The following is a 19,651-nucleotide window of genomic DNA, read 5'->3' as shown; positions in this document are numbered from 1 at the left end:
GCTCAAGCTGAAAATAAGAGATATGGAGGTAAATAATATAAAACTCCAGGAAGTGAGTCTCTACCAGTGGCCTCCTCCTCCTCCACAATGTCCTCCAGGGCGTAGTTCCTGATAAACTCTGCGAACGCTCCATTCTGTTTGAGCAGCTCCTGGTAGGAGCCCATCTCTGACACCCTGCCCTCCACCATCACTATTATGTTGTCCACCTGAGGCAGGAAGCTGATGCCATGTGTCACTAGAATACGTGTCTGGAGTCAAAACAACAAAAGAAACATTGTTAACTCATAAACTACACCTATAACAATACCATAGACAAGCAATATGTGCACTTTCCCAGGATACAGTCAGACAGGAACTCAACCAGCTCTCATCAGAGGCTCGTGTCATAAACATGGAAAACAAACCAGCAATGAACTGTTAAAAGATGGAATGTCATCACTGGTAAAATATAAGATAAGATAAGACACAGCATGCTCTATTTAAACAAGGCTAGGAGTCAACAGACATGCTAGCTGTTCTGCGAGGCAGTACTCGGGCACAGTGGTGATGTCATATATTTACTAACCACACAGCATATGGCATTTCATTTGCCTCTGCAGTATTGTTAACATGGGTTTTTTATATACATGGATATATTAAACTCTCCTCACCTTGCCCTTCAGCACACCCTCGGGCCCAATAAGGTTGTCGAAGATGTGTTTGGCTACATGGGCGTCCACAGCCGACAGCGGATCGTCCAGGAGGTAGACATCAGTATCGCTGTACAGAGCCCGGGCCAGACTCACCCTCTGTCTCTGCCCACCAGAGAGGTTGATGCCCTGCAGGGTCGAGACATGTCTCTTACATTAGGACAATTGTTATATACTGTATTACAGGTTTTCTAAAATGTTAGGTTTAAATATATGTGCTAATTTGCATACATTTCAGGAATATAACTGAAATTCTTGTTTCATGTTGTTGACAGTCAAAAGTTGTTTTGGATATCTCTTTGTACCACCCTGTCAACAGCCATAACAAAACTACATCTTGACATGTTTTTAGGAATAAAATGCTCTACAAATCAGGCTATGAATGATATATAAACAAACCCTCAGCAGAAATCTTCAGAATATAGAGAGGAATGAAACTGGGAAGTTTGCTGGATGTAAGTGCTACTGAAGTTGAGATATCTGGCTCAGAGTTTGAGCTGCCTTTTAAGATATGTATTGTAAGAATTCACTACAGGTGAATAGAGTCAAAATCGTTAACTAATAGATATCACCATGAAACGTTCCCAGTTGATTAGCTACATTAAGACAAATACATTTCCTATTACAAGTTTTCTGAAATGTTATGTTTAAAAAATAGCAGAAAGATTCAACTAAACAACAACTAAATGTATATTTTTGATTCTTTCCACTACTCTCAAGATTGACCCGTGCATAACAAATCAATGTCAAAAGGTTTTTCTCTTAAATGTCTGAAGCCTGATGTTTGATGACAGACAGGACAGAAAGGAAAGGAAAGGAAACCAGGACCAAAGCTGACACCAGGAAACGGAAACAAAAAGTGGTTTCATAGAAAGAAAATGAAAGTGTTTCTCTTTGGACCTTCTCGCCTATCTCAGTCATATCTCCTCCAGGCAGCACTTCCAGGTCAGGAGTTAAGGCACAGGCTTCCAGAACGCAGCGGTACTTTTGCTCATTGTAGAGTTTCCCAAACAGGATGTTGTCCCGCAGGGTGGCATTCTGTATCCAGGCCTGCTGGGGTACATATGCCACTGATCCCTGAGGAGAGGAGAGGCCGACAAACTGGTAATTAGTAACCCTCACCATGTTTCATGTCCCCAGAATATATCCACATCTACAGTATATCATAGCCATGATAATATAATGCACATAATGCGGTCTTATGCTAACCTTTTAAGTACAGCATAATATATAACATATTGGGAATTACACTTATTCACGTTTTTGTCGTGACTAAGATCAATACCACTCTCATGTGTCGATGTGGTGATTAGCTTAGCTTAGCATAAAGCAGGAAGAAACAGCTAGCATGGCTCTGTCAAAAGGTCAAGAATTCCCCCCCACCCACTAAACTCAATAACTAACACAATAAACTGTGTTAGATAATCTGTACAGAAATCATAACTTAAAAACAACAAGCCCAGCTGTTTCCCCTGCTTACAGACTTTATGCTAAGCTTAACGCCTGCTGGCTCTAGCTTCAGATTTAACGTATCTTTTCATCAAACTCTCTATAAGAAAGCAAATCATTTCCCAAAATGTCCAACATCAACATCAGTGTTTCCCAAACATTGCCATTGGCTTTGGGGTTTCTGTAAAGATCTTGCACAGACTACAATTCTGAACTGCTCTTATTGTTGGAAGCAGGAAAACCTTTTAGGCCAATAATACTGTTTTCATTTTCACTGATTTTTGTATTTTAGCTTAAAATCTTTTATTTATTTTTGTTCTTTTTCATTCATTTTTGAGTGTCTAGTTTCTTTTGGCAAATACATTTGCATTTACCTGTGAAGCACTCTGCACTTTACTGACCTTTCTACACCACTTGTGTGGTAAGTGTTATATAAATGAACTGACTTGATTCCACTCTTTTTTCCATTGTTTGTGAATGTATGTACAAATGTTGCCAATGCAGAGCAGAGCTGATACTCTCACATGACCACAATGTATATAATACAAGCTGATAAAAGGATACTTTTAAATATGTATGTGGGCAACACATCTGAAGGTGGTGTGAATGAATAAAGAGTTGAAAGACACTAAAATGTTTGTTAGAGCCGAGTCGGGGGATAACTCTGTGTGGGCTCATCAATAGGAGCGCCGCTATTTCACACCACAGTGATCCATTGTTAACATACAAATGTTGATTAGTGCAGCTTAAAAAGAGGGATGGGGAAAATAAAGAAGCTAAATTAATCATACAGAGCATGAGCTTAAATCCTACCCGAATAGAAACCTCTCCCTCCAGTTTCTCCACTTCACCGAGCAGCGCAGAAAGCAGCGAGGACTTCCCACAGCCAACGAGGCCCACCACTGCCAGCAGGGAGCCCTGAGGCACCAGCACGTTAATACTGCAAACACACAGTCCACATTCACATGTTTTGCTACAGATATGACAACACCAACACATAACAAGTGAAAACAAATGGTGGCTTTTCATCACATACTTGTGCAGAACAGCAGGATCTTCTTTAGACCAGGTGAATTTCCCATTGACAACAGTCACTGAAAACTCTGTTGAGCAAGAAAAGTCGTTAATTTCTTTTCAGCATGTTTGCAATTGTTGACAGCTTGATGTAATCTGACCGGCCAAAAGACAGAAAGACATTTCTTAAGTATTAGTCATCCAAAAGCTCTTCAGGCTCTGAGTCACTGTGTGAAAGGTATGAGTGGGAGGCAGTGACCTTGCACTAAAGCAGGAGTCTTCAACGTTTTTCAGGTCAAGGACCCCCAAATTGGTGTAGCGTGGTGCAGGGACCCCCTACTGCAGGGCTGCCCACACTTGTTGGGCTTATGAGCTACTTTTGAAATGACCAGGTCCAAGTGATCTACCAATCAGTATTAAAAAATAAAATGCTGCGAAGTACAGCGGAGGAGGTAATGTGAATTGCTTTATCTACAAACAATTTTGTGTTGAAGACCTATGCACTAAAGCATTGTATCTAAAGAGCCTGTTGAGTTTAACAATGGATTAAGAATGATGACATATAATGACATTGCACATTTTCTCAACAAAGAAAGCTGGGCAAAGTGGGGAACTAAAGAAACCACATGTTGTTTTAACCTTAATGAAATGATGAGCAGTGTTTATTTTCACCTGCGGCTGTGTTCTTTCTGTCGACTGAATTTGGGTCCAGCTCATCATGACTCAGGAAAGCTTGTATCCGCTTCAGTGAGACGCTGGCCTGCAATGCAGAATAAACACACGGGCACTCAATGAAATCTGCACACAAACACTTAAAAAGAAAAGAAAGGGAGCAAAAATTGAAATGATAAGTTCCCACCTGCACGATGCTGCTGATGACTTGTGGAAGCATGTTGAGAGGAAACCTGAGGATGTTAAAGAGCGAGAGCGACACAAAGGCTTTCTCCGCATCCAGGATGTTGTTCTCATCCACACTCACATACACCGCAAACGATGTCAGAGCAACCTGGAAACACATCGGCAAACAGACCGTTTAGTCGTCGAGGTCCATGAGTTTACTTTAGCACAGCAGTCAGTGCTGTGATGCTACACACACACACTTGCACATTACTCTGAGTCAACCAATGACTCAGCAATTACAATCACTGATATACACCAGCTTGTGGCTGATAAAGTGTGTATTTATCTGATAAATAAAACGTAAATGACCACAAAATTAATGAAATGATAGCTTAATTAAATACTGTGACCTGCAAAAGCTGATGGAGATAACTGGTGTAGATGCCAGCCGGAATAAAAAAGATCAGTTGTTCATTCACACTGCTCACATATTATTTCCTTGGTTGCCATGGCATACGTACAGACATTTCTCTGCTTAACTTTAACAAAACCATTATATATTATCGCTATGATTAGGGTCAGTAAACAGGCAATCAGCTGATGAAAAGTGGTGCGTAATGTTGCTATGGCATGTGCACTTGAGCGTGATGATTCCCGATGCGTCTCTGGTTTTGTCGGTAGGTTGAGAGGGAGACAGTTGTAACATCATTTAATCATTCTTTAAGTCAGCAGGTCACGTGGTGTCAATGTTGCTTGAAGCTCCAGAAACGGTCAAATTCAACATGACATTACTGAAATGTTGTTCAGCATGACCCAATTGCACCATGAGTCCTACAATTCTACCCTAAATGTTCTACATTTGGTCTAAACTGCAACTGCGGCAAGCCGATGCTGTTTTAAAATTGTAATTCAAGTTTCTTGCCAAAAAAATACATTTTACAAGATGACATTGGAACACATCATGATAACGTTTTAATTTACCTTCGCCCAATACTAATTTTTACTAGGTAAAGCTTGAACGCATCATAATGTGGAACCTACGCTAACGTTAGCAGCATTACTTAGACAAGCAGGACTATGCTGCCCACTGGCTGCTAACAGCTAACAGCTAACATTAACTAGCTCGCCTGCTGATTTCAACACAGTTGTTCACAATGTAGCATTAGGGTAAAAATAGGGTGCATCCGGGTTTATTAGCGCTGCCCTTTTGAAAGTTATTTTTTCTTCGCCATGGCTCCAGTCCCAAACCAACTTAAACATGATACGTGCATATGGCTTTAAATCATTGTGCATGAGCAACTTTCGGAAAGCATTGATAGGAGTCACAGAGGCATGCGATTCCAAGGACCAGGAACCAAATAAGATTCACTAAGCAGTCTCTGGAAAGAAACACAGCTTCCAGACATCTGAACTGAGCCTACCAGGAAAGGGGCACTGGTCCAGGCCATGGTGGACAGCGCTCCAAGGTACGCTGTCTTACGCAGCACGTTGAGCTCCTTCTGACGAATGTTAAGGACCTTTTCTTTGAAAGAATTCTCCCAGGCATACAGCTTTAGGACTTTGATGCCGTTCAGGATCTCGTTCATCAGCTTGATACGAGAGTCCTTGTACTGCATCTGCTCAACCTGGGAGAGAGGAAGAGGATAACGAAGACAAACGGTTCTATATCTGTGAATTAATATACTAACCAAAACATAAAAACAGGTTACTCTTCAGAAGTGCAAGCTCCATTAATAATGTAAAATGGTTTAAAATGACATATTTCATACTTGCTTGAATTACAGTACGCTTTGCAGAGAAATCAGTGTATTAAAACTTACACAAAACAAAATGATACAACAGAAGCTGAAGCTGCTGTTGGTATCCAATAGTAAAACTAAAACATTAGAACCCAATTTAGTTGGAATAAATCAAAATATATGTGTCAAACAACAAATGTTTTTTTATCACTGATTAAGTGGTTCTAAAGTCAATAATCCTAGTTTGACTGCTCATACCTGGTAGGCTCGCGTCTTCATGGCAATGACAGCATTAAAAGGGATCAGCATGACCATGACAGCCACACCAGCCATTACAGATGGACCGAGGTTCTGTAAAATGTAGCCGAGTCAGTACATTACTGCAAATATAATTACCATGTTCTTGTTATAAAGCTAGAAGACAGACATTTTATTATTTACAGCAGGAATGGTGCTTTCATTAATTTATTAGTGCACATTGCCAAGACAGGTTTGGATATGATATGCTATGAAGATGCTGTGAAGTCTGCGTAGGTTTTGATCACAAGTTTGTGAGTGTGTTATGGTATTGTATACAGCAGGGCTCTTTCAATGATGCAATATGGCTCGCAAACAATTTTGAGCTGACATTTTTTTAACATGTTTAACAAGTAATAAATAATTATACTGTGTCATTTTAAAGTAAAACATTTAGCAGCGACAGCGACACTTTTCGTCCCAGAGATCTGTGGTGTGTTTCCCTTTGCTTCCAAAAACGGCCAGATTTCCTCACGCAACTCGAAAAATCTATTCAGCACTTTCCCTCGACTGAGCACAGACAGTGGTAGGGGAAACACTGATACCGCTTTTAGTACTCGGATTTTATTAAATATATGGCTCTCAAGGAAATACATTTAAAAATATTTGGCTTTTAAGGCTCTCCCAGCCAAAAAGGTTCCCGACCCCTGGTATACAGTGTTATAGCCGATACTTTTGGAACATCAAGTCGGTAGCGGACTGAGCGAGATGTAACTTTCGTGAGCATCACCTTACGTCACAATGTAATTTATGCAACAAAGAAAAAACCTTGTTCAAGTACTCAAGCCTCCTTTGAGCACATTGGGTTTTCACAAAAAGGTTGAACTTAATTGGAACACGAGTTAGAACAGAGATACCTTGCAGACTAAGTGGTCGAGGAAAACAGCCACTACACAGAGATAAAGCAAAAGTCCACTGTGTTCATTGAATAAGTGTTTATGTAAACAAAATATGGAAGGAAATGCCATCTACAGTGAGCCATACACGTACCTGCCAGAGGAAATAGAGTGCCAGCATAATCTGAAGAGGAGCAGACCACAACATGTTGAGGAAGGTGGTGAGGTCCATGAACCTCTGTGCGTCCACCGACATCAGATTGACTACCTCTCCCACCGTCGATGAACGCTTGGCAGCGTTGGTTATCACCAGCGCCTGCAGATCAATGATGGGGGGAACTACTGTAATGAATGTATTTTCTGTGAAGCATACTGTATCTCTTTTAAAGTTGGTGCTTTTGTGTGTGTTCATGGTAAAACCCCAGAAAACTAAGATTTGAGAATTTCTGCATACCTTTCTGTAGATGGCTCCTATGACAGCTGTGCGTACATTCATGCCGGTGACAAAACAATACTGAAAGTGTTGGTGGAGAATGAGCGTCTGCAAGAAGGCTGTGAAGAACATGAGGAAGGCCAGCGAGTAACCCCACCAATCAGGAGCGTCCTTCTGTTTTGTGAACGAGATCAGCATCCTTTGAGAGGGAAGAAAATTAACAATTGTTTTAGATTAAACAAACACTGAACTAATCTGGAAAGAGCTGTGCTGACAATGGCACATAGCTATCTTCTTATGTAACCCCTCCTTTCCGTCCACATGGTCTGTATACACACACATCTTCTTAGCATGCACACTGTTAGCGTGAGGTAGCATGAACACACTATCGGTTGGAGTTTATGTAAACCCTATTCTTTTAATGAGTTTACTGTTTTAGCACTAGGCCAATATTGTAGTGTATAGAAACAATATATTCAGTTTAGTGATGGTAATGTAAAATGATCTTATTTAAAAGAGTTTGAAGTGTATTCAGTAATTCTTTAATTTACCTAAAAAGAAACTATTCACCTTAAATATGGAGAATTTCTTCCATTCTTCAACTAAATTACGCCTCAACTACTGACCGCTTGCTCACCTGCCTCAGACAGGCTGCATATCCTGGTATTAACCGGCAGAACACTGCAGATAGGCTTTACACAAAAACAAGAAATGGATCCAGATGACACCTTTACCAAAGTCCAGCCTCTCTGCACTCAAAACAACCGCTGACCCCTAATATTAAACCGTAACATTTTGAGCTAAGCATTATTTAGACAATACAACTAGTCCCCGAATAATTATTTAGATTTTCTGACATTAGCAGACATTGGCAGCCTTGATTCCTCCCTGTCTCACTTGACGTGCCCTGCAAAGATCCTTATGACCCGTCTGCTGGCATGTAACAGTTGTTAAAAAAACATCATCTGTATCAAACTCCAACTCTGGTTAGAGGTTTGATTTTTGCTCTTGTAAGCAAGTGTTCAAAGTTTTAAATGTATATCAATGACACGTCAGATGACTCTGGGAAAAAAATTAACAAGCTCTAAGACATATGCAAGTAGCTCTGCAAAACTGCAACAACAAAAAAGCAATAACTAAACACTGGTACAAAAGGGAAGCTCTCAGTCTTAAACAATGGATGCCCAAGGCAAGTGATGGATATGTGATGGAAACGCTGACATTCCTCTGACAAATAAAGGGGAGATCTTTTCAAGAAAATGGGATAAATGGATCACCTTCACTGCAAGGCTATTACATCTGGATCTAGATATGTAAAATATATTCAAGTGGTTACAAATAAAAGCGGTGAAAAAACATGCAAGAAGTCAACACTCAGAAGTGTGTCGACATTTAGTGAGTTCTTCACATATTGACCAGACAATTCAGCACTGCAGCTTTAGTTTCTCTATTCTTTTTATTTCCTGGAGCATATGTAATATAAAGCAGTATAGAAAATCCTGAGCTGTATTTTTTATATTTTATATAAATAGGACAGAAGCATTACGACATGGGTTTTCACAAATCATACCAGACAAAGGAGAAAAGTTAGGTCTGCATTTCTAGTCCATTAACATTACATCTATGATATCAAAATAAGTTCTGTGAAAGAAAATGATCTGACAGATCGCTATAATAAAAACATGACCGTAAAAAAAATGGTCAGCCAACTCTGATACCTTATCTCTATATGGAGATCCATATAGAGATAAGGTATCACACGACAGCTACCATCACAAAAACATTCCACCCCTGCTCTATTATAAGTTTAATTTAAACATACCTTATTTGCATAAGGACATAGCATCCTGAACAAGGACAGTATGCATTTTGAATAATTACCATACCTTGGAGGGAAAAGAAAACACTATGCAAAAGCATAACCACAACATTCAAAAATCCATCCTGAAAATAGTATTTGTGAACACTGGAACAATGGTAGCTTGTTGGTGTTGCAAATATGGTGTAGTAAAGGAAGTAGTAACATGCAAACTGTCTTTCTACCTGAGCAGCTGAGGGTTGACGAAGGTGATGACATCCTGCAGGAGCTTGAAGGCCGACCCAATCAGAAAGTAGGGTCCAAAGGCTCTGATGAGGGCACGTAGGAAAGACGGCTGGTGGGAAGCAGCCTTCTGATTGGACAGCAGCACCTCTACTTCCTCCGGGCTGCTTTCACCTCCTCCTCCTCCTCCTCCTCCTCCTCCGGTGTGGTTGGTGGTCGGCGGCGGGGGCTTGGAGTACACAGCCTGGCTGGACTGATTCTGTTCACTGGAGAATTTGGGAGGTTGTTTCAGAATTAGAATCAGCTTCATTGGCCAATTATGTTTACACAAAGAATTTGATTCGTTGCTCTCAATGTACAGAGGTAAAAGATAAACATTTAACTACTATGTACCGATATAAATATATACATAAAAAATACACAAATGTCTTCACGTGTCAAATCAAACAGTGTAGTCCAACAGTATATAATAAAGCAGTCAGTGTCAGACTCATTCGTGCCAGTACTGCTAATATAAAAACATTTCAAATAGTAGTTTAGTGAAGACGCATGTGTGTGGGAAGTAGTGAGCATATGTTATGGATAAATGAGAATTGGATTATACTGCACGAATTGTGTGTGTGTTTGTAAATGGATGTTTCCATATAGTTTTGCTGTTGGTAAACGCAGCCCCCATTTATTTAAATTCATCAAGAATTTTCTCAGCTTTTTGATTCTTTGTTCACCGTGGAGAACACATTTTCGTTTTCCTCAAGAGTTCAAGGTAACTCAGGGTGAGTAATTGATATACACCAATACATTTGGGTGAAGTAATCCTTTAATGCAGCTTCAAATGAAGGAAATTGTTGGCCATTAAAATTGTAATAGCAGATAAGAAAACCTATTTATCGAACTGATTAGATATAAAGGAGAGGAACAGCGAAGTATCATCAGCGTAACAACAACAAACAAAGCTCTCAAAGCTGTTAATGATGTGTCCTAGTTAAGCAGTAAGTCACTGAAGTGGCTTAATAATAAACTGACTTAAGTTGTGGAAGAATTGCACTAACAACTCATTTCATTATTGATTAATGCCCTAATTGTTTCACCTCCTAATTAAACCACATAAAACACATTACACACTTTATCAGTGATGATAAATCCCTTTGGCAAAACACTGGATTATTTCAGTAGCAAGTAGTAATACAACCAATAAATGTTGTCGGGTGTTCCTCGTCCAGTTTGTTCAAAAGAATGTTCATTTGTTCAGAAAGAGCTTAGGCAGTGAGACATAATGCAATAAATGCTGCAATTTTTCAATGAAAGGAATGCTTTGCAAACCACTCAAAATCTATTCTAATACCAGCTTAAAGCGCAGGAGTCGGAGTTGGCGACTACAGTTCAACAGGACAACTGTGATGGAGTTCAGCTTAACACCAAACAGGTTTCTAGACGACATGTGAAAGGGGAGAATCAAGCTTCTCCGTATCATTTTACATTTTCTCAGTGAGAAAGCACAAAGGAACCAGAACAGGAAGTCTAGAGCATAAGGAGAGGAAGCAGCCTGATGGAGGTCAGAGTTCATCAGACTTGTCGAGTGTGTTTGTGCACAACATTCACTTTTCACTGGAGTAGCACATGCATGTTGTAGGGCTGCAGCTAACCATTATTTTCATTATCGATAGGTTATTGTCAGAGCAACAACACCACAAAAGAAAGCAAAGCAATGTATTTGTATATGTTATCTGTGATGTCTGTTCTAGATACAGTATGTGCTGCAGTCTGTGTGTGTGTGTTCTTATAAGTTGATATGTAGCATCAGTGGTACCAGTTCCATATATTAGCTATCCTGCTGCTAGGGTTTCAAAAAACACGCTCATGGTTTCACTTGTGCAAAAAGAGATGATCATATTGTACGTCTGCACGCACACAAGCACACATTACAACAAGCACAAAAGAGCCCTGCCCTGAAAGACAACACCCTATGCCCCATGGTGCGCCTAGCCTTACCTTCCACTTGACTTGAATTATTAGTAGATCAAATACTCTCTGGAAATTAGAATGATCTTGCAGTTTGTTTGAATCCACATTCAGTAGGTTTACATGCACTCAAGTAACCTGGTTAGTGTTCTTTCTGGATTAACCTGATGTCTAAACACAAAACCTGATGATTAACACAAATTGAATAATGCTGCCAACAATTAATTGATCGTACTGTATTAAAAAGTGTGTGTATCAAAGCCTGATCTTATACTCCTGTGACATATAGCTCAATTGTTGTCCATAACACACCAGTAAACCAAAGAAAATAGTCCTCAACAAATGCACTATTTCCTCCTGAGTAACTTTTGTGAACAACTACAGGGACCAGCTGTTTTAGGAAATAATTTTTTAACAAACTATAGAATTGTGACCCGTTTTTAAAGATTTGCATCTTAATTAGGAACCAATGAGCTTTAGGCTGACAAAGACTTCTGACAAACAATGTTTCTACAGCAGACTGTATGCAATGCACAAACCTTACAATAAAGGAAACGCTGTGTTCTCACTACAGAGCCTGGTCGCATCATGTCAGTAATACACTTACAATAAGACCGCCTTGGTTAAAAAATATGGTAACGGATAAATGTGATTATTGACCAGCTGTGCATTTTGGAGTATCCAGGTTACAGCAGCTCTCCAGTTTCCTGTTGTTATAACCTGATTTCTCCCAGTAGCCTACTGTCTTTGTCAGTAAATATAGTAACTGTTTTCATACACTGTGAAACCAAGTAAAGCTTTCATATATGTAACACAGACATAATGCAAAATGTATAACTTGTGCTGTATATTTCAGATATTAACAATTCATCATCCATTCCACCCCCTCTTCTTTTACAAACGTACCTCTTGGCTTTCACCTGTTCATCCTTCCACTCTTTGAGGAGTTTGGGCACTGTCACCTTGGAGCTGTCGCGCTGGTTCAGAGACCAAAGGTCTTTGGTCTGCAGAGGCATTTTGTAGCCTTTAATGGCCATACTGAGAGACAGAGTCACAGAGAGAGAGAGGGAGAGAGAAAAACAGCGGTTAAATTTAATACGATACATTCAGTAATTCATCCCTAACAAGTGAATGTAAAGCAGACATTAGAGGATCGTCAGCCTCCTTGGTTCTCACTGCTTTTGAATCTTTGTCAGCATGTTTTCTTATGTCCACTATTGTGTGTTTCATTCTATGGACAAAATGTCATTCTAAAACGAATATCCTTTGTCTCAGACAACTCCAAGATACTGAGACAACTCGGCAAGAATGCTCCCCACAAAGACACTTAATTGAGTTTCCTGGATTTGCTAATCATCATTATGTACTAGTGGATCAGATTTCACTAGAGATTGGCTTGATGCATTTTCCGGCAAGAGGAGATATTGGCTTACAGAAGAAAAAAATAAATAAAATGTTGTAGTTGTGGGAATCAAAAACAACAAAAAACAGATAATAACAGAGCACCTGGTGTGAGACAGGGGCTACCAATCATCTCAAGCATGGTCTCACTTGTAACAGTCATCACCAATAATACTGCAATTATTCTGATATTGTTGCAAAATCCCTTCAGCAGGGAAAACTACAATAATGTGATTTATAGGAAAACACTGCAGAGGGTACCAAAGTGTTCAACGTTAATTAAATAAAAAAGACATTGTGACATAAATAATCATATGAATAATTTGTGTAAAAGATATAAATGAACTAATAATGTGTTATTTCACGTCACTTTTTATTTCAGGATATCCCTTTCCATGACAGAGGTGGGGTCACTCGTCACTGCCCCCACACGTATCGGAAAATCAGGCCAGCAGTTAGGAATTATGGAAAGGGAGACAACATTTTTGAAATTGGGCCGCTCATCCAAGGCTCCAGACTAACTGTTTTCACCACCGTCCCGAAAAATAATTGAAACCGTCCTGAAGTCAGTGTAACTCGTCAAAAATTCTAAATGTTATCCTTTTACTCTGTCATTGTTATCTATATAGGTTATTGTTTCTATAAAAACACACAATTCAAATGATTAGGAAATAAATGATTGTATTTTCTTTAATAAAAAAAAATCTATGCATTAGTAGTTTTAATTATATAAGATGCTTAGAACTAGTGTTACAAAGTTTAACAAGTGATAGATGGTTGTTTCAGAATTGCTTTGGGTTGTTGTTGCTCTGCCTAACGGGAGCAGCATTTGGTAGCCATTCTCAGCTTGCTTGATTAAGAGAGGCAGAGGTATGGGATTGGCTGAAATGTGAGGGAACAGCAGTGACACAAATGAAAAGTTACATTAAAATATTGAATAAAATATAGAATAAAATATATTTTATTTAAGTATTAATCATTTCATAATGTATTGTTCTAAATTCAATATTGAAGTTACTTTGCATTTACTAATTAAATATACAAATAAATAAAGCAATCACTATATACTCTAAGAAGTGTGGGTCTATGGATGACGGTGGCAGAGAGCCGTGCAAACCCACCTTGTAAACCACCAGAACGTCATGGTGGAGAGAAAACCTGCTGTGTTTTCAGGGCAGGGATTCTGAGAAAAAAATAGGAAATGTGCAGAAAAACAGGCCAGAGAGGTTAAACAAGGATAAGGATGACATACTTCTGTGAGCAGCCAAAAACAACTGTGTTCTCTGTGTGTGGGAATGAGTGTGTGACCTGTTTTAACAAGCACAGCGGCCCCAAAGCACACACTCAGACTTCCAACCACTCAGGACACTGAATATACAAGCAGGAATATAAGATGTTCTCACATATAACATACACACACACACATGCTTCATGGATTCTGAGTGGACAATGCAGCAGGAGGCACAACTCACAGGGTCTGTGACAACATTGGAGAAGAGAGGAGGTTTCTCATTGAAGCAGCAGAGGATCAGCTCACACACCACCAGGATGAAGTAGAAGTAGAATGTGGTGAATCGCAGCTTGTCGGTAACGTCGTTCTGAAATGTAAAACAAAGACACACAAAGAGATTATAAAGATGCAGTTGTAAGCATCCCCTGTCAAGCAGTGCGTCTCCATTCAGGCACATTAACCATGGGTATCGTGTAGGAGAGTTGTTCCAATACAAGTGCTGAGAAGGTTTCTGAGAAAACTAAGTTTCAGCCATGCAAGCAGCTCTGTGAGGCACCTCAGTGCTTTGAGCTAAATGCTAATGTCAGCATGCTAATAATGACAATGTTAATGCTGATGTTTAGCAGATAAGGTTAACACCTTAGTTTAGCATGATAACATGCTTAAATCTGCTAAAGAGCCACAAACGTCTGTCTGTCTGTCTGTCTGTCTGTCTGTCTGTCTGTCTGTCTGTATTACTTGTATAACTAAAGCTACTACAGAAAAAGTCAATAAGACTTTTAAATATGCAGGCTGGATAGGTGAAGTCTGCCAATAACGGATATAAAAGATGTTCCACCTCACACAGGCATCATATGATTTGATGAACAAAGATTGTATAATAAGCTGTAGTTTCCGCCGTACTGTGTAGCGCCATCATGATGAAGACTTCCTCTTCTCATACACTTTCACATTCACTACTTTTTTTACATGTTGATATCTTTAGGTCAACATAACACTTGCTGGTGGTTTTAGCCATAAATCAGATTACATCAGATTCCACCCACAGAAACATGAATATGATCCAATGTCAACATGTTAATCGGAGTAAGTACTTACTATTGACCATAATCCAATTATTACGTGCAGGTTAACACAGCCACAAACACTTTCACAATGCTGACGAGCAAGAATGTCAATGAGAGCAGAGATCCAACAGAAATGGACAGAAATCTTTTTGCAAAAACTTAAACGTGCAACAGCAAGAATCTTGCAAGTACATTAGCTTCAAATAGGTGAAATAATTTAAGTGCAGAACAAAAGCTTCAAATAAGCCAATCCGATGTAAGTGACACATACAAAGAACATGTTTTTCATTTGCCGAGGTGCAATTAAAAAACAGGTGGGCTTTCAGTCTGCGACAGAAGGTGTGAAGACATGTGATCCATTGTTGACAGTAAACATATTGATCATAGCAGCTGAAAGTGTTCTTGCTTGAAAACAACACTCATCAGCCTCCGTATTAGAAATGTTAGTAGCATTGTCTATGACGCCCATGTCTATAATGCATTATAAACATACTTATAATACATTATAATCTGCAAATAGCGCCGAATAATTATAGTTATACACACTCATAAAGCCATTTGAAAGTGCTACATAAATGCAGTCCAGTCACCATTTACAGTGATAGAAGATTACAACACATTCTGTTGCATTATAATCATGGAAGTGGTACCAAAATGTTTAACAGGTCACAAATTAGGAGTCTCAGTAGATCAGAGCTCTACGGTTCTGGTAGCCAGAATTCTCAACACCAAGCCACGTAATCACCTGGGTCAGTGATAGTCATCAATAACTGCAATGTATCGATCCCCATGGATATGTTATGATCAATTAGTGTTACGGGGCTGCTTCTAAATTCATATTTAACATTGTATTCCTTGTTTTTCCATGTTGCCTGCTGCTGTGTATCTTTACTCCAGCCTTACATTACACACTCTCTTGTCTTGTCGCCTGTGGCATTTGTTTGGCGTGTGCTGCAGCTCACAGCACTAGAGGTGAGATAAGTATGCTACGAACAACAGACCTACTATTCCCTCTCTACTTAGTGGTGCCCTGAGCTGACCCATTCAAAACATCCACTCAGCGTAAGCTCCTAAGACAACAAGAGGGGGGAGACAGAGCTGACAGATGAAATAGTCCTAAACGTCAAGAATGCTGAGAGGCAAGAAGGAGAGGAAAGAAAATGGGAACAAGAAGAACAAGAGCAAAGATAAAAGGAAGTACAAGTAGGTAAGGAGACAAGAAAATTGTCGATAAGAATCTGAGGGTTGAACCAGGCAGAGAAGATGATGACAGACATGTAAAAGACATTCGAGAGCTATGGCGTGTTCTCACCTGGCTGGCCTCTAGGATCTTGGAGCGGAAAGGCACAATGGCACACAGCACAGATAGGAACCAGAAGATGAAGAGGATCCCTGAGGACTGAACCCCACGTAGCCTCTCAAACTGGATCAGAAATGTGGCCAACAGCTGAGAAAGGAGGGGCGGGCAGAGGGAGAGACTGAGTTAGATTAGTCAGGATAGAATCGCTGAGGGCATGTAAGGTGAACCACAGTCTGACTGGGTCAGACTTCATGCTCACGGCTCCCCCATCAAACGCCAGGTTAGACTGGCTGAAGCAGGAGTTCTCTGGCTTTTTATTAATCAGACATAGTGTGCCCGAAAACACGTCTCTGACGTTTGTCCCAAATACACACTACATAATGATTCGAAATAGGTTTTTAGTATGTAGTGTGTTCACACTGGGAAAGTGACTAAATTAAGTATACTAACACCAAATAGAGTGCATAATAAATGCATTTAATTTATAAATGTGGCATCAAAGGACACTTTTCTTCCGTATAATTGTAGGAGATGCTCACAGCTAGAAATAAATTCATCAATGGTGAATGGTGGTGAGCTCCAGAGAGATGGAGAAAGAGCTCTTTGTTCTTTGCTCAAGTTTAATTGACAGTGACGTTCCAAATGCGCCGTTTAATTAATGTCCGATGTTGCACATAATGTTGTTTCCTGTTAGTATAAAAGATATGTTGATTTGTTTGTATAGTAACTGCTGTAACAGTAAAACAGTGACGAAGAATTAGTATGTAGTATACATACTATATATAGATTTGGGAAACACCAAAAGGCTCCAGCTGGTTTAGGAAGCAACATGTTAACAATGACAATGCAAATTATGTACATTCATTTATTTAATCAAATTACATTTTATTTTATCTTTTTACTTTTTGATTTAGACTAAACAGACTTAACTTTATTCAGAGTTTCTTAACAGTAATGAACTTTAATCAAAGCACACCTGCATAAAAGTGTCTGAACATGTTTTACAGTGCAGACTGTGTCCTCTGATAAAGTCTTTTCACTGTGAGCTCAGCATTTGTATATGTAAAAACATTGTTTGTTTGTACCAATGTGGCTCCCAAGCCACGACTTTCAAAAGATATTTTAAAAAGATATTTTAAAAAGATATTTTAAAAAGATATTTTAAAAAGATATTTTAAAAAGATATTTAAAGATATTTAAAAGATATTTTAAAAAGATATTTTAAAAAGATATTTTAAAAAGATATTTTAAAAAGATATTTTAAAAAGATATTTTAAAAAGATATCAAATGTATAACAACCAGCTATTGAGAGCATTAAATTATAAAGAGAGCCACACATCCTCCTACAAAACCTAAAAGATGGCCTCTTCTCAGGAGTTGAAATCTTGTGCAACTGTTTTTGGATAGACATATCCTCACCATAGTCATGCCGAGAACCAGAGGGGTGACAAAGTAGATGGGCGGCTGGGTTTGTCCCTGCCGCAGCTCATGGAATGTGTAGAAGAGATCTGTCCAACACACAATCCATAACAACAGGCCAAACACCTGAGAGCAGACCGAGAGGGAAAGGAGAAAAGGTGAATAAACAGAAGTGAAGTGTGGCGTAGTGGCCGCAACTTCCGGCAGCATCATTCAACGCACACAGGTCCAAAGAACATTTTTCTCATTCACAATCACTAGAAAAGGAGAAGCTGGTAATACGTTTTTCTGAACGTTACAAACCCCACATTTTTTATAACCAAAATTTGATCCATTTGGTCAAACAAAATTTCTAAAGTCCAGAAGACCCGGATGATTGCCTTTTTTTTATCCCATTCTGGCGCTCATGGGAACAAGTTAGCCTAGCTTATTCGTTTCCACTGTGTGTGAGGGAAGAACAAACCTAACAGCTTGATGGATCCTCCTAATCGTTATAAAGGGACATATATTTCTACTGGTATATTACCAACACTACGAAGGCTTGTTGAAAAAGTGGAAAGCCCAGAGGTGTGAAGCTAGACGCAGTTTCCACAAACATACCCAAAAACCTTCTTTTGAACTGTATATCACGCAAAGCTGAAGCATCATTATATTTTTAAGTGAGGAGAATTCAAAATTTAGATTCAATTTATAAAAAAAAAAAATATATATATATATATATATATATATATATATATATATATATATATATATATATATATATATATATATATATATATATATATATATATATATAACTGTTTTGGAGCGAGCCAATAAAGTACTGATAACTGATGTCAACCAGATGCATCAGTCTTACCTTGCTTTGGGGTACACTGTGATAAAATATACAACAATGAAGTCCCATCTCACCGTTTTGAATCTGTTCATAATGGACATCATGATGTAGCCTTTGTTTTTCTTCTTGAGATAGAAGAGGTAGATGGGGAAGACGACCCAAAGGTAGATGCACGGCAGCCATGACAGGACAGTGAGCTGGAAACACTTTGGGAGGTCGGGCCGATCCGTGTGGAACGTCTGATTGGCTACCTGCAGAGACACACAGCATGGGGAACAACACTTTAGCTTACAGTCCTGCATCTCTTATCAAACATCCCCAAACTGTGCTATCTGACCTTCTCACTGGCCTGCAGAAATCATGCTCAGACACACTTTAAACAGTGCACACATGCATTACCTCACCTCCAACACCCACACAAACACACCACCACTATCGGAGCAGATGTTTTCCTTCTAGTGAAAACTGTAAACACTTTGAGAATATTTACCCATCTCTATAGTCAGGGGGTTGGGAAACATTATGTGCAATCCAGTTCTTTGCATGTTAGAAACTTGCCGGACACTCTCAGTGCAAGAACATATTAACTTTAAACTCCAAGATTAACAGCTTTACTAGCAAGTTAAAGGTCAGAGCCAGAGCAGCCTGACAACATTCCTCTAACCGTGGAATATGTATCAACGTAGAATATGTATCAACGAGGAATGTACATGTGGCTTTGTAAACGAAAAGCAGCTTCAAAGGCTGCTGCAGTGACGCCTCAATACTAGACATGCACACACTGTTGTAAAGTTTCATTTAGGGTTTTCACGTTATGTTGGTATTGACGGTAACGATGATATTTAAAGGAAAAAGAAAATTGATATGATAATATCGTGTTAATATTCCAGCTCCACTTAAACCATTGTGTATATACAGTTCTGATTACAGACTCTTTCTCCACGTCACTACATTCCGTATTTTGAGTGCAATACATTTCCCCAAAGAAAAGACAAAACGCACAATAAACAAAGTTAAGGATAAATTCGAGTGATAATATTATTTCCATAAGTTCTATAGATATTGCAGTAATACGGTTATTATTTTGGCCACACTAA

General features: G+C 39.2%; 1 protein-coding gene across 4 annotated transcripts in view; it reads right to left on the bottom strand.

Moving 5' to 3' along the window:
* abcc3 (ATP-binding cassette, sub-family C (CFTR/MRP), member 3) overlaps positions 1 to 19,651 on the bottom strand; it is a 46,129-nt gene that overhangs the window by 12,261 nt on the left and 14,217 nt on the right. For all 4 annotated transcript variants that reach the window (XM_029455865.1, XM_029455864.1, XM_029455866.1 and 1 more), the window contains exons 2-19: positions 18,629 to 18,805; positions 17,717 to 17,842; positions 16,309 to 16,443; positions 14,171 to 14,296; positions 13,820 to 13,881; positions 12,204 to 12,335; positions 9,341 to 9,604; positions 7,319 to 7,496; positions 7,019 to 7,180; positions 5,990 to 6,082; positions 5,414 to 5,617; positions 4,012 to 4,158; positions 3,825 to 3,912; positions 3,175 to 3,241; positions 2,952 to 3,078; positions 1,590 to 1,766; positions 651 to 818; positions 65 to 248 (exon numbers count right to left, since the gene is read on the bottom strand). In XM_029455865.1, the coding sequence (XP_029311725.1) occupies positions 65 to 248; positions 651 to 818; positions 1,590 to 1,766; positions 2,952 to 3,078; positions 3,175 to 3,241; positions 3,825 to 3,912; positions 4,012 to 4,158; positions 5,414 to 5,617; positions 5,990 to 6,082; positions 7,019 to 7,180; positions 7,319 to 7,496; positions 9,341 to 9,604; positions 12,204 to 12,335; positions 13,820 to 13,881; positions 14,171 to 14,296; positions 16,309 to 16,443; positions 17,717 to 17,842; positions 18,629 to 18,805 (2,617 nt within the window). The remainder of the gene's footprint in view (positions 1 to 64; positions 249 to 650; positions 819 to 1,589; positions 1,767 to 2,951; positions 3,079 to 3,174; positions 3,242 to 3,824; positions 3,913 to 4,011; positions 4,159 to 5,413; positions 5,618 to 5,989; positions 6,083 to 7,018; positions 7,181 to 7,318; positions 7,497 to 9,340; positions 9,605 to 12,203; positions 12,336 to 13,819; positions 13,882 to 14,170; positions 14,297 to 16,308; positions 16,444 to 17,716; positions 17,843 to 18,628; positions 18,806 to 19,651) is intronic.

Source organism: Cottoperca gobio, chromosome 19 (genome assembly GCF_900634415.1).
Source record: "Cottoperca gobio chromosome 19, fCotGob3.1, whole genome shotgun sequence".
Classification (NCBI taxonomy): Eukaryota; Metazoa; Chordata; class Actinopteri; order Perciformes; family Bovichtidae; genus Cottoperca; species Cottoperca gobio.
This window is presented reverse-complemented; position numbering and strand designations above follow the sequence as displayed.